At 49.0% G+C, this 14,351-nt stretch overlaps 1 protein-coding gene across 1 annotated transcript; it reads right to left on the reverse strand.

Moving 5' to 3' along the window:
* Positions 1 to 4,825: 4,825 nt before the first annotated feature.
* On the reverse strand, positions 4,826 to 7,789 carry LOC119338450 (U-box domain-containing protein 52-like). The gene is made up of 2 exons (XM_037610773.1): positions 5,297 to 7,789; positions 4,826 to 5,196 (listed from the first exon to the last, which is right to left on the reverse strand). The coding sequence occupies exons 1-2, from the start codon at positions 7,625 to 7,627 to the stop codon at positions 5,110 to 5,112; spliced, it is 2,418 nt and encodes an 805-aa protein (XP_037466670.1). The 5' UTR covers positions 7,628 to 7,789; the 3' UTR covers positions 4,826 to 5,109.
* Positions 7,790 to 14,351: the final 6,562 nt, after the last annotated feature.

A 14,351-nucleotide genomic window follows, 5' to 3' on the forward strand; every position in this document is an offset into this window, starting at 1 on the left:
TCACTTGTGTCTGGGTGGGTGGGTAGACTTAAGTCCAAACCCTGATCCGATCTGAGACCTAGGGGCAAAGGAGCTCCCGAGCTTGGCAGCTCGGACTCCAGGATGTTGCCCAATATTTGTGACCCGTTGCCCAATTCTAAGTTCGGAGCCTGGGCCATGTCCCCCCGTAGACGGGTATCCGGCTCGGAGAGCTCGGGAATCCAGACATAGTTTGTCCTCAAAATAGAGGAAGAATCATTGTTTTGTTCCTCCACCACCGCTATCTGATGGGTGACCGGCGGAGAGTTAATATCCCTTTGGTCGAGTTTAAGCCCGATCCAATCATAGTCCGTAGCGAGTCCCAGGGCGACAATGCGATCCAAGAGCTCGTTCAGGGAGGAGAGCTCCATTGGATCCATCTTCTCGGTGAATTCCGAGCTGACGTGGAGGTTGTTCTTGATGACCTGAGAAGTCATCGTCAGCGTGGCGGCCGAACGGGCGGCCATGACGAAGCCTCCCAGCCGGAGAGTCTGGCCTACAGCCAAGGTTCCTCCAGAGGTGATGTTGTCCTTGGCAACAAGGCGAGCCATCAAGCCTTATCGGGACGACACAGTGGAACTCTCAATGAAAGCACCAATGTCGGTGTCAAAACCGGCGGATCTCTGGTAGGGGGTCCCAAACTGTGCGTCTAAGGCTAATGGTAACAGGAGGCGGGGAACACGGTGTTTACCCAGGTTCGGGCCCTCTCGATGGAGGTAATACCCTACTTCCTGCTTGATTGATCTTGATGATATGAGTATTACAAGAGTTGATCTACCACGAGATCATAGAGGCTAAACCCTAGAAGCTAGCCTATGATTATGATTGTTGTAGTCCTACGGACTAAACCCTCCGGTTTATATAGACACCGGAGGGGGCTAGGGTTACACAGAGTCGGTTACAGAGAAGGAGATCTACATATCCGAATTGCCAAGCTTGCCTTCCACGCAAAGGAGAATCCCATCCGGACACGGGACGAATTCTTCAATCTTGTATCTTCATAGTCCAACAGTCCGGACAAAGTATATAGTCTGGCTGTCTGAGGACCCCTTAATCCCGGACTCCCTCGGCAAGGAAGAAGCTTGCAGGGCGTGTGACGAGTGTGATGGCTACCGAAGCGCCGGCGAGCTCACTTGTTGAGCCAGCGGCCGACGCGCACAATCTGTTCGACGATATGCCCCAAAGGTAAAAAATTCCCCAATTTTTTTTCCTTCTTATTTTTTGAATGCATACATATAGATAGCTTATTGCATTGTTCTATATTCTTTGTAGTGTGAACAATGATGCATACATGTCAACTATGGGTGTTGGCTCGAACAATTCGCATTGGTCTCAAACCAATGACATGCATTTCGAAGACCATGAGTTCGAGGTGGACGAGGATGGTGAGGGCATTGTCGACGCACCGAAAGGAGGAGGAGGCAACTACACCAACAATGAAGATGTTGTGCTATGCAAAACTTGGTTGGACGTGTCGAGGGATCCATCTGTTGGAGGTGATCAAAGTAGAGATGCTTATTGGCTCCGGATGAAAGAACACTTTGATCTTTGCAACATGAGTGGAATTGACAGCTCCGCACGATCGCTTCGCTCCCGATGGTCGAACATCAATAGGGATTGTCAACAATGGGCGGCCGCACAAAAAGCGGTTGACAAGTTGAACCCAAGCGGCACCAATGATCATGATAGGGTAAGTGTCATTTCATCATTCCTCATGTTCATCATGCTTCTTGTTGGTGTTTCTTGTGCTAACTTGTTTTGTTTTCATGTAGTTAAATATTGCACAAAACTTGTTCAAAGGAGAGGAGAAGAGGACCAAGAAGGGGAAGATCAAGAAAGGAAGGCCATTTACCTTGCCTCATTCCTATGAAGTATTGAAGGATGATGAGAAATGGAAGAAGCGTGAGGATATTGATGATTTGGATTTGAGCAAAAAACACAAGTAAACAATTGATTTGGAAGATGATGATGAGGAGGATGCATCAAGTGAAGATGGCAAGAGAAGCCCCACACCAAACTCGGTTTCATACTCGAAGCCAAAACGACCGGTTGGCACGAAGGAAGACACAAAAGAAAAGAAGAAGAGGAAAGGAGATGATGAGCTCAAAATGCTATGGAAGCAATTTTTAACGCAAGAAAAGAAGCCAACGAGGTGAGGAAAATGGCAAGGAACCAAGATGCCGCGGCCGAGGAGAGGAGGTTGGCGGCCGAGGAGAGGAGGGTGGCGGCCGAGGAGAGGAAAGTGGCATTGGAGGAGAGGAAGGTGGGCATTGAGGAGCGTGCTGATACGTCTCCAATGTATCTATAATTTTTGATTGTTCCATGCTATTATATTACCCCTTTTGGATGTTTATGGGCTTTATTTTACACATTTATATCATTTTTGGGACTAACCTACTAACCGGAGGCCCAGCCCGTATTGCTGTTTTTTTGTCTATTTCAGTATTTCGAAGAAAAGGAATATCAAACGGAGTCCAAACGGAATGAAACCTTCGGGAGCGTGATTTTTGGAACAAACGTGATCCAGAGAACTTGGAGTGCAAGCCAAGAAGTAGCCGAGGCTCCCATGAGATAGGAGGGCGCGCCCCCTGTCTCATGGGCCCCTCGGGCGGCCACCGACGTACTTCTTCCTCCTATATATACCTACGTACCCCGAAAACATCCAGGGAGCACCCGAAACACAATTTCCACCGCCGTAACCTTCTGTATCCGCGAGATCCTATCTTGGAGCCTTCACCGACGTTCTGCCAGAGGGGGAATCAACCATGGAGGGCCTCTACATCAACATCCTTGCCCCTCCGATGAGTTGTGAGTATTTTACCATAGACCTACGGGTCCATAGTTATTAGCTAGATGGCTTCTTCTCTCTTTTTGGATCTCAATACAATGTTCTCCCCCTCTCTTGTGGAGATCTATTCAATGTAATCTTCTTTTGCGGTGTGTTTGTCGAGATCCGATGAATTGTGGGTTTATGATCAAGTTTATCTATGAATAATATTTGAGTCTTCTCTGAATTCTTTTATGTATGATTGAGTTATCTTTGCAAGTCTCTTCGAATTATCGGTTTGGTTTGGCCTACTAGATTGATCTTTCTTGCCATGGGAGAAGTGCTTAGCTTTTGGTTCAATCTTGCGTTGTTCTTACCCAGTGACAGAAAGGGTTGCAAGACACGTATTGTATTGTTGCCATCGAGGATAACAAGATGGGGTTTATATCATATTGCATGAGTTTATCCCTCTACATCATGGCATCTTGCTTAAGGCGTTACTCTGTTCTTATGAACTTAATACTCTAGATGCAGGTAGGAGTCGGTCTACTTGTTATGGACGTGATGCCTATGTACCTGATCATGCCTAGATAATCTCATAATTATTCGCTTTTCTATCAATTGCTTGACAGTAATTTGTTCACCCACCGTAATACTTATGCTATCTCGAGAGAAGCCTCTAGTGAAACCTATGGCCCCCGGGTCTATCTCCTATCATATTTGCTTCCAATCTACTTTTATTTGCATCTTTACTTTTTGCATCTATATTATAAAAATACCAAAAATATATTTATCTTATCATACTATCTCTATCAGATCTCAGTTTCGCAAGTGGCCGTGAAGGGATTGACAACCCCTTTATCGCGTTGGTTGCGAGTTCTCAGTTTGTTTGTGTAGGTGCGTGGGACTTTTGAGGAGCCTCCTACTGGATTGATACCTTGGTTCTCAAAAACTAAGGGAAATACTTACGCTACACTTGCTGCATCACCCTCTCCTCTTCGAGGAAAACCAACGCAAGCTCAAGACGTAGCACGTGCTAAATTGTTGGAATGGGAGAAGCACTTGTTCTTCTTGGACACATCTTTGTTCAATGATGCGCAAAAGGAGTATGTCAACCTTGCCCGTGAAGAAGTCTTGATCAAAAAAAAGAGCCATGATTCGCAATTTGGGTGGCGGTGGCCTTGACGGCATGGGTGGCATTGGTGCCATGGGTGGCATTGGTGCCATGGGTGGCATTGGTGCCATGGGTGGCTTTGGAGCTGCCATGGGTGGCATTGGTGCCATGGGTGGCTTTGGAGCTACCATGGGCGGCATGGGTTCCATGGGTGGCTTTGGAGCTACCATGGAGACCATGGGAGGCATGGATGGCTTTGGAGCACCTCCGGGTGGCTTGGACGACATGGGTGGCATGAGTGGCATGAGTTTTGCGTCTCTCATCGGGGGGCATGGGTGCACCTCCGGGCGCCGGTGTGCCACCTTCGCATAAAGATCCCGTTGAAGATCTTGGCAACACCTTCCGAGCTTCACGTGGTGATGAGGATACGGCACACAACAATGAAGAGGAGGAGGAATAATCGTCTTCGGAGGAGTCAGACGAATCGGAGGAAGATGAGGATGAAGACGAAGACGAGGACGAGGCTTGATTGTTGTGCCTTTCGTTCGTGTCATGAACTTGGTTTGCATTTTGAACTTGGTTGAATTATGTTGTGGGCATGAATTTAAACTTGTGGGCACGAAGTTGGCTGAATGATGTTTGTGATTTAAATTATATACCATGTGTTTTGCGTTGATGTGTGAAATTGTGCCCAAAATGAACAAATGTGGGCGCCGGCTGCTCGCGCGCGCTGCATTTTAGCGCGCTGCTGGAGCTGCGCGCGTGCGCTGCATTTTAGCGCGGCTGCTAGAACCAGCGCTGCGCGACGCACCAAACCTGACGATGGGCACGTCGCAAACCAGATTTTAGCGCGCCGCGCGTTGGGCGCCTGTTGGAGATGCTCTTAGCGAACCTTCCAAAAAAAAGAAGAAGCAGAGAGTCACAAATTACAGCCACGTCTGGTACACGGTAATGGCAGAGCCACATTGTTCTGTATTAGCGACAGCTTGTACAAGGAGATTTTTGCACAAATCTTGGTCTAATCACTGTAAACAAGAAAACAGCTCCAGCTCCCCCAACCCTCATGCTAGGCAGCTACGATTATACCATTAAACTCACGATCAAACACGACTTGAAAGGCCATCTTGCTGCATGTTCGATGCTCCCTTCCCCGGCCCTGCACCCGCAAGCACCAAGACGTCCACGCCATGGCCAGCCCATGGACGATGCGTCAGCCGTTGGTTCTTCTCGGAGGCATGGATGCTTCGCTCGCTCTGCTGAACACCGACTTCATCGGGTAAGGATCGTTGTTCTCTTCCTGCAAATTTTCACATCCAGATTAGCCGGCGCGCTTGCGAGATTCGTTGAGGTCGTCGTAGTCATGGCGGGAGTCGGGAGTAGTTGCACGAAAAGCTTACGGCGGCGCGTGACGCTGTGACGTTGCTGTGGTACGCCGAGCTGTGCATGCCCCCGCCGAGGCCGCCCCGGATGGCGCCGCCGCAGAACTGCATGTTGTCCTCGCCGAGCGCGCGCAAGCGGTTGAGCTCCGGGAGCACGACGTTGCCGAGGTCCGGCCGGTCCTTCCGCCGCAGCTCGCAGCAGCGGAGCGCCATCTCCGCCAGGCACTGCGCCTCCTCCACCGGCCAGTCCGGCACGGCCGGGTCGAGCAGCTCGCCGAGCGTCCCGCGCTCCAGCGCGCGCCCGATGTGGTGCGTCAGCCCCATGGGCGGCTTCGCCGTGATGATCTGCAGCAGCATCACGCCCAGCGAGTACACGTCCGACTTGACCCCCAGCATCCCCGTCTGCTGGTACTCTGGGTCGATGTAGCAGAAGGTCCCCGCCGTCGACGTCATCCGGTACTGCGTCACCGTGTCGGCGACGGTCGGCGGCACCAGCCGCGCCAGCCCGACGTCGCTGATCTTGCTCACGTAGTTGCGGTCCAGGAGGATGTTGCCGGGCTTGAGGTCGCGGTGCACCAGCGGCTCCGGCTTCTTCTGGTGCAGGAAGAGGAGCCCCGTGGCGATCTCGGCGCAGATGCGGAACCGGTGCTGCCATGGGATGACCGGCCCGCCGGTGGCGCCGCCGCACCGGAAGAGGCAGTCGTCCAGGCTGCCGTTCGCCATGTACTCGTACACGAGGCAGCCGTACTCCGGGCACGCGCCGAGGAGGAGCACCATGTTGGGGTGCCGGATGCAGCTCAGCACCTCCACCTCCTGCTGGAACTGCGACCTCCCCTGCGCGGCGTCCGGCCGGAGCACCTTGATGGCGACCTGGGTGTGGTCCAGGTAGCCATTGTACACGGGCCCGTAGCCGCCCTCGCCGACCTTGCGCGCGTCGTCGAAGTGCGCGGTGGCCTGCTCGATCTCCTCGATGGTGTACCGGCGGTACCGGAGCTCGCCGCCGCCGCCGCCGCCGCCGCGGTGCTTGCGCTCCTCGGCCTCCTTGAGCAGCTTCTTCTCCGCGCTGATCCGCTTCTGCACCTCCAGCTCGGCGATCCTCTGCGACGCCTCCGCCGCCTCCATGGCCGCCTTGGCCTTGGCCTTCTCGCGCTCGATCATCTGAAGCGCCGACTCCTCCGTGATATGCTGGTCCTGCCTCTTCTGCTCCTCCTCCGCCTTCCACCGCTGCAGCTCGTTTGCCTTCTGCTTGGCGTTCAGCGCCTCCTTGCAGGCGGTGCTGTACATGTCCATGGTCTGCTTCAGCTCCAGACGGAGCCGCTTCATCTCGGCCTCCACGTCGTCCATGCCGCTGGAGCAGAAGGAGGAGGCGCTGCTCTGCGAGAAGGACATGTCGCCGCCGGTGAAGGAGTCGCCACCCCACTTGTTCGGCGTCATCTCGAAGCTGTGGTCGTAGCTGTCCAGGGACGAGCCGTTGGACATGCGCGGCGCGGACTGCTGGTAGTAGTCGATGCTCCGGCGGCCGCCGTTGCTGCTGATGAAGGAGATGTCCGACACATCCGCGGTGGACCGGCGGCCGCCGCTGCTGACAAAGGAGATGTCGGCCGAGTCCGGCATGGACATGTGGCTCAGGTCGGCGTACGACTTCCTCGTCGGCCCCATGGACCCGCGCGTGAAGGGCGAGCGGATGAAGGGATCCACCCTCGGCGTCTCCCCGTCGCTGCCCCTCGACGACATCGACCACTTCTGGTTCGCCGGCACCGGCACGGCCGGCTCCGGGGGCTTCGCGGCCGCCGCGGCGCTCATGTTCACGATCTGCGACCGGAGCGGGGACACGCGCGGCGCCGGGCGGATGGAGTTGCGCTGCGCCGACACCTTGTTGCCCTTGTTGATCACGTAGACGGTGCAGAAGTCCGGCGCGCCCTTGCAGATGGTGGTGGGGATGTCGGCCTTGAACCTGACGAAGCCGCCGCGCGTGCAGGCGCCGGTGACGAGCTTCTCGACGGCGCCGTGGGCGGCGAACTCGATGATGGACTTGCCGACGTCGTGGTCGTCGAGCACCACATCCTTGCACTGGATGTCCTTGCGGGTGCAGAAGCAGCGGAACGGGAGGAAGAGGTCCTTGAGGTGCGGGTCGGTGGGCTGCTTGAACCCGGCGGCGTCCTCCACGCCGCCGGAGACGCCCTTGGTGTTGACGTGGACGAGGACGATGGTCTGGCCCTTGCCCACGATGCTGTCGATGGCCCACTTGAGCGCGTTCTGGCTGTTCTTGTCCTTGTCGATGCACACCGCCACCAGCGGGTAGCCCAGCTGCGTGTCCGCCGCCTCCTTCCCGCCGTCGTACCTCCCCATCGATCGACGCCGATCGGGCTTCACCTTCAACCTTACTCCACAAATTAATGGTCGTGGCTCCTAGCTAGCTAAGGGTATTATGCATGCATGCATGTCAGTTTGCCCATCGACAGGCGTCGCCGTCGGTCGCCGTCGTGCGGAGGCCGGGGAGGTGGGCAACGAGAGGGGAGGGTGCCCCTGAGGGCTCTTTAGTTTGTGGAGCGCTCTTAATTTCGCTCCTGTTCCTAATTCTCATCTATTATTAAGCACTGTCTTTTTTTGATTTGGTGGCTGTTATTTGAATTGACCCATGTGTTGTGGGTTCTTGGCTGTTTCGCCGGGTAACCACTGGATACTCTCCTTTTTTTGTGACATGTGTTAAACTACGTACTAGAATATAGGAAAGGATACGTGAGCACACAATGTGGCATGTGCAATGCGAAAAAATTCGGGTTTCGTTTCAGAACAATACTTCAGTATTACATACTCCCTCAAGTGTTGCTGATTTATTACAAAATTCTACTAAATCAGTGACACTTAATAGGGATCGGAGAGAGTATTTTTTTGGTTTCATCAGACTTGCATCTCTATGTAATTCTCTCTCACTTTGATTAAACGCTATGGCTCACCCACCGTATCTCTCTGTGCGCGTCGACCGCCTCCGTGGGCGTTGGATCTGATTTTGATCGGACGAATCGGGGAGCAACCTCTTCTATAGTCTAGATTTGCAACTGGGCTGTTGGTGCAATCCTTCGCACCGTAACAACTGGTTTTTACAGACCGTCAAAGGGAAGGCCGCAACGAACGACCTGGGCGAGGGTAGGGCAGCGACGTCTAGATCCTTTGAGAGCGGGAATCAGAGGAGAAGTCGAGGGGAGGGCCGGCGAGGTGGATGAGGCGCAGTTGTGTTGGGATCCAGCGACGCCATGGCTTTGGGAGCTTGTTGCGACACCATGCATGGCCGAGCCGAAGGACAACGCTGGCTCGAGAGGGTGGCGCGATGGAGGAGAGGGAAGGATCTCAGACATAGGGGTGGAGAAGAAGGCTCGCCGGCATTGAGGAAGGGCAGCCAAAGCCGGGCGAGGCGAAGCGGAAGGTTGGGTTGGGCGACGCTAGAGCGGGTGCATGGTGACTGCTTCGGTGACGTCTGGGGGACGACAGGCAGGAGCGGAGTGAGTCGCCTAGGGAAGCATGCCGTATGGCGTCAATTGCCGCAGTCACTCGTCGGAATCCATCGACGTAGGTGGCGACCTTGCAAACATATGGTAGCCGGCCGACCTGGCTACCCACACAAGTACACACACCATCAAGGAGAGAACAAGGGCGTCGAGGTTGATATCCAGTGCCATCGTCATGGTGGTGTTGACATGACTCACTAAGTTGACTTGGTGGATTGATTAGTCCAAAAGTAGCGTCAAATGGATGAAAATCAGTTTCCTTAGTATTACCTCGACCCCCTTTAACAGTACGGTGTTTTCTATGACTCAAGAAAGAGAAAATGAAACTACAAAAACAAAAGTCTTCACGCTTCATCATCATCGCATGAATATCCAAGTCTTCAAGGTCACACCAATTTCACCACTTTCAAAGTCTTCAGGAGAACCAAAGTCTTCAGCTGAAGACATTCATTTTTAGGGGTCAACTTTCACTGTAAATATCAAACTCCTCATCGACTTATAGAGCATGTGTACACTTACAAACATATTAATCCCTTAACCTATAAGTCTTCAATAGACCAAAATCACTAAGGGGCACTAGATGCACTTACACTTTCTCCTCGTAGGGATGCTTAGGTCCGTCCGAATTATGTTAGCAATTATCACACATTTTATGATTATGAAATATGGCAAATGGCACTACAAGAAATATGTCAACTAGTGACCTTCTGGCAGTGACCCTGGAAGAATTGGTCATACATCTATGACCATTTCAGACCAATTGGTCAAAAGCTATTCGGGGGGCTCCAAACCCTAAACTATAACGACCATTTTGGTCTGAAAGGTCTTAATTTCCTTACACGGAATGGTCATAAAGCAGATAGCACTGGTCCGCTGCCTTATTTCTAGCTGATCATGACCAATATAGATGGTCATAACCTTGTAAATTGTGGTGAGTTTCTATGACTAGGCGCCACCTCATTAGTTTTGCCTATGTGTCATGTCCATGTGTCAATTTTTGCCCCAGGATGTGAAGCAACCTATATTTCTGTCATTCCCAAAATTCCCTAAAAAATCTCATAAATTCTTTGGGTCATATCTTCGTCAAATATGTAAAAAAAAACCTTCCTTGCCTAGTTCAAAAATAATTCAATAATATTCATTTTCCTATTCTGTTCAGAACAACACTTTGTGAAGAAAGTGATATTTATATATTATTGATTGCCCTAAAAAATTTTGGGCACTCTTTTCTCTCCAAATCATTGCATCATGACAAAATTCAGCTCCATTTGCCCATTAAATCTTCCTTGGCAAATTTCCAAAGTTTTTTGTCCACCTAGAACCTTTGTGAAAGAAGTAGTAGCTATGCATATCATAATGAGTTGAATTTTTGCCACATATTTTATATGCCTATGTAATTTACCTACACATAATTTGAGCCCAGTTCATTTAGCCAATTTCTCTCACTAATTTTCTGAAGTTTCTATCCAGAGAAGAGCATTGTGAAGGAAGTGCTATTTATATATTCTTGGTTGCCCTCAAAATTTTTGGGCACTCTTTCCTATCCAAGTCATTGCCTCATGACAAAATTCAGCTCCATTTGCCCAGTAAATCTTCCTCAGCAAATTTCCAAAGTTTTTGTCCACCTAGAACCTTTGTGAAAGAAGTACTAGTTATGCATATCCTAATGAGTTGAATTTTGCCACATATTCTATATGCCTATGTAACTTACCTACACCAAATTTGAGCTCATTTCATTTAGCCAATTTCTCTCACTAAGTTTCCGAAGTTTTTGTCCAGAGAAGAGCATTGTGAAGGAAGTACCACTTTGGCATGTCCAAATGGTATCCATTTTCTACAGTGCTTTCCTATGCCCAAATAACCACCCTCCACCAAATTTCAGCTTAGTCCATTCATTATTTTGAGCCCAGCTTCAACATTCGTATTTATGTCCACTGTGGTACTTTGCAAAGCAGGTACCACCTAGGATCCTCCTTTTGAGCTGAAAATTTGTGAAGACAGTCTTCTTAATAACTAATCATCCTCAACCAAAACTCACGCCCATTAGCCATGTGCCTTTCCCATACCACTAATCAAACACTTGGCTGCTAATTCATGTTTGAGCATAGATCGGTCTCCTCATGAGAATCTTATGTTGTAATTTTCTTTCTAGAACCTACATGGGGAGTGCCCAATCCACTAGACATGCCTAGGCCGCCCAGAACGCATGGCAACACCACGGTCACGCGGTGACCACACGGCAGACATGTGAGTTTACGTGTTCTAGAGTTGGGGCCCTCGGCCACCATGCAAACCTCGACGTATTGCCACCAAACCATGTATTTCTGATTAAATAGATACTTATGTACCTAGAAATGATTTTTTGGAAAAAATAAAGAGCAGACTATAAGGCAGCTGCAGTTCAAATTTGACCCGCTTCCAACCGAAACGGCGGAAATTTGTCTTTTTCACCAGAGGTGGGTCAAAACTTTTGAAACCCAACCATTTTGTCAATTGTGCATTAAATATGTCCTAGTATTTTACAAAATTGATTTGGTCCAAATTTGCAACAAATATATGGTAGGTCCTTCACAAAAAAAACTCATTTTGGGCACTCAAAAAATGGAAAATTGATTTTTCGTCCAAAGAAAATGAAAACTCCCTTAGGCAACATTGTTTGCCATTCCAATATGCACCCATGTGCACAATATGAGATCATTTAAACAAACTATGCCATGAATTTGGCGATAAGATTGATCATTTGACTTGAAAGCCATAAATCTTCACACATGATAGCTCATTTCTGAGAACACTTCTTTAAAAGAATTGTTGTATTACAAGTTTATTATTTTTCCTGGTAACTTGGTCACATATAATGACACAATGCGAAGGTTTTCCAATTTTTTTGATTTTGTTTTGAATTTTTTATGCCCGTTTCAAAATGCGGTCAAAACGGCGGGAATGGCCGTTCCTAGCTAGTGGTTGAATTTTGGAACTTTTTTGACGTTTATCTGATTAAATAGATACTTTTGTACCTATAAATGATTTTTGAAAAAATAAATAGCAAACTATGAGGCAGCCGCAGTTCAAATTTGACCCGCTTCCAACCGAAACGGCGGAAATTTGTCTTTTTCACCAAAGGTGGATCAAATTTTTTTACACCCAACCATTTGGTCAATTGTGCATTAAATATGTCCTAGTATTTCATAAAATTGATTTGGTCCAATCTTGCAACAATTATTTGGTAGGTCCTTCACAAAAAAACCTCATTTGGCCACTCAAAAAATGGAAAATGATTTTTTCGTCCAAAGAAAATGAAAATTTCCTTAGGGAACATTGTTTTCCATTCCAATATGCACCGTTGTGAACAATATGAGATTATTTGCACAAACTAGGCCATGAATGTGGCCATAAGATTGATCATTTGACTTGAAAGCCATGCATTTTCACACATGATAGCTCGTTTGTGAGAACACTTTTTTAAAATAATTGCCATATTACAAGTTTATAATTTTTTCTAGTAAGTCGGCCACATATAATGACATAATGTGAAGGTTTTCCAATTTTTTGATTTTTTATGCCCGTTTCAAAATGCGGTCAAAACGGCGGGAATGACCGTTCCTAGCTAGTGGTTGAATCTTGGAATTTTTTTGGTGTTTCTTTGATTAAATAGATACTTGTGTACCTAGAAATGATTTTTGGAAAAAATAAAGAGCAAACTACGAGGTAGCTACAGTTCAAATTTGACCCGCTTCCAGCTGAATCGGTGGAAATTTGTCTTTTTTCACGAGAGGTGGATCAAATTTTTTTACACCCAACCATTTGGTCAATTGTGCATTAAATATGTCCTAGTATTTTAGAAAATTGATTTGGTACAGTTTTGCAACCAATATATATATGGTAGGTCCTTCACAAAAATACTCATTTTGGGCACTCGGAAAATGAAAAAATGATTTTTTCGTCCAAAGAAAATGGAAACTTCCTTAGGCAACACTGTTTTCCATTCCAAGATGCACCCTAAAGCACAATATGAGATCATTTGAAAAAATTATGCCATAATGTGGCCATAAGATTGATCATTTGGCTTCAAAAGCCATTGATCTCCACACATGATAGCTCGTTTCTGAAAACACTTTTTAAGAATAATTATAATAGTACAAGTTTATTATTTTCCTGGTAACTTGGCCACATATAATGAAACAATGCGAAGATTTTCCAGTTTTTTGATTTTTTTTGAATTTTTCATGCCCATTTCAAAATGCGGTCAAAACGGCGTGCATGACTGTTCCTTGTTAGTGGTTGAATCTTGGAAAACTTTTGGTGTTTCTCTGATTAAATAGTTATTTTTGTACCTAAAATTGATTTTTGGAAAAAATAAATAACAAACTATGAGGCAGCTACAGTTCAAATTTGAACCATTCCCTACGGAATCGTCGGAAATTTGTCTTTTTCACGAGAGGTGGATAAAAACTTTTGACACCCAACCATTTTTTCAATTGTGCATTAAATATGGCCTAGTATTTTAGAGAATTGATTTGGTCTAATTTTGCAACAATTATGTGGTAGGTTCTTCACAAAGAAACCTTATTTTGGGCACTCAAAAAAATTATTTTTAGTCAACTACCACCAATTTAGATGGTCATAACGTCATACTGCATTCTGATTGGTCCGTGGACATATCACGCGGATCATGCATCAAACACCGTCAGATGCTTGCAGATCCAACGACAGTCCTCAACCCTATTCCACACCAACCCCGAAACCCTAGATGGTCATTTTGCATCCACCCCGCCTCCTTTCTTTCCACGTCCATCCATCAATCCCCTTCCAGATCCCCTGTCTCCTCGCTGTCTCGCCCGATGGAGAGAGTTCGCCTCCTCCCTTCCAGATCCATCACCGCCACTAACTCCCTCCGTCGGAGCTTGCCGCCGTTCATGGCCTCCCCCACGCCCTCCTCCTCTCGCACCTCACCTTCGCCGCATCCCTGCCGCAGCCCACCCCTATCCTCATCGTCTCCCCAAACCCTAGCCCCGCCCCGCGGCTCCTCGTCGTCCTCATCTCCCCCGACTCCCTCGCTCTCCTCCCCTCCCCACCGCCTCCTCTCCACGCGTCCCTCCTCCTCCCAGAGCTGCCCCTGCAGCAGTCCCGTGCGGCCATCCGCATCTACCTCCACCCGTTGAGCAGCAGCAGGTCAGGCGGCGGCCAGATCCTCCGCGTTGCTTCCGGATCTGCGCCCTCGTCACGCGTGCTCGACACCATGGAACTCATCAACAAGGTCTTCTCTTGCCCTCTTCTCTTCTCCTTTCGATTCGATCTGGCTGTTGCTCACGCATGCCCGATTTGTTTTTCTTCCTCACGCAGGTCGTCGTCATGCCCTCGATCTGGCTGCGACCTCCAGCGCGCTCGCGCAGCTGATGCGCATAGGCTGGTCCATGCATGTTGGTGATGGCGACTCACCAAGGTTGCCGTCGTCGCCTGGACGCATGAGGCACCCGACGACCTCCTCCATCGCCAACCACCAGCACCCGTCTGGAGGATTTGTGTTCTATCCCCTCCCCCACACGAACGCCCTCCTGCCTGCAACCATG

Source organism: Triticum dicoccoides, chromosome 7B (genome assembly GCF_002162155.2).
Source record: "Triticum dicoccoides isolate Atlit2015 ecotype Zavitan chromosome 7B, WEW_v2.0, whole genome shotgun sequence".
Taxonomy (NCBI): domain Eukaryota; kingdom Viridiplantae; phylum Streptophyta; class Magnoliopsida; order Poales; family Poaceae; genus Triticum; species Triticum dicoccoides.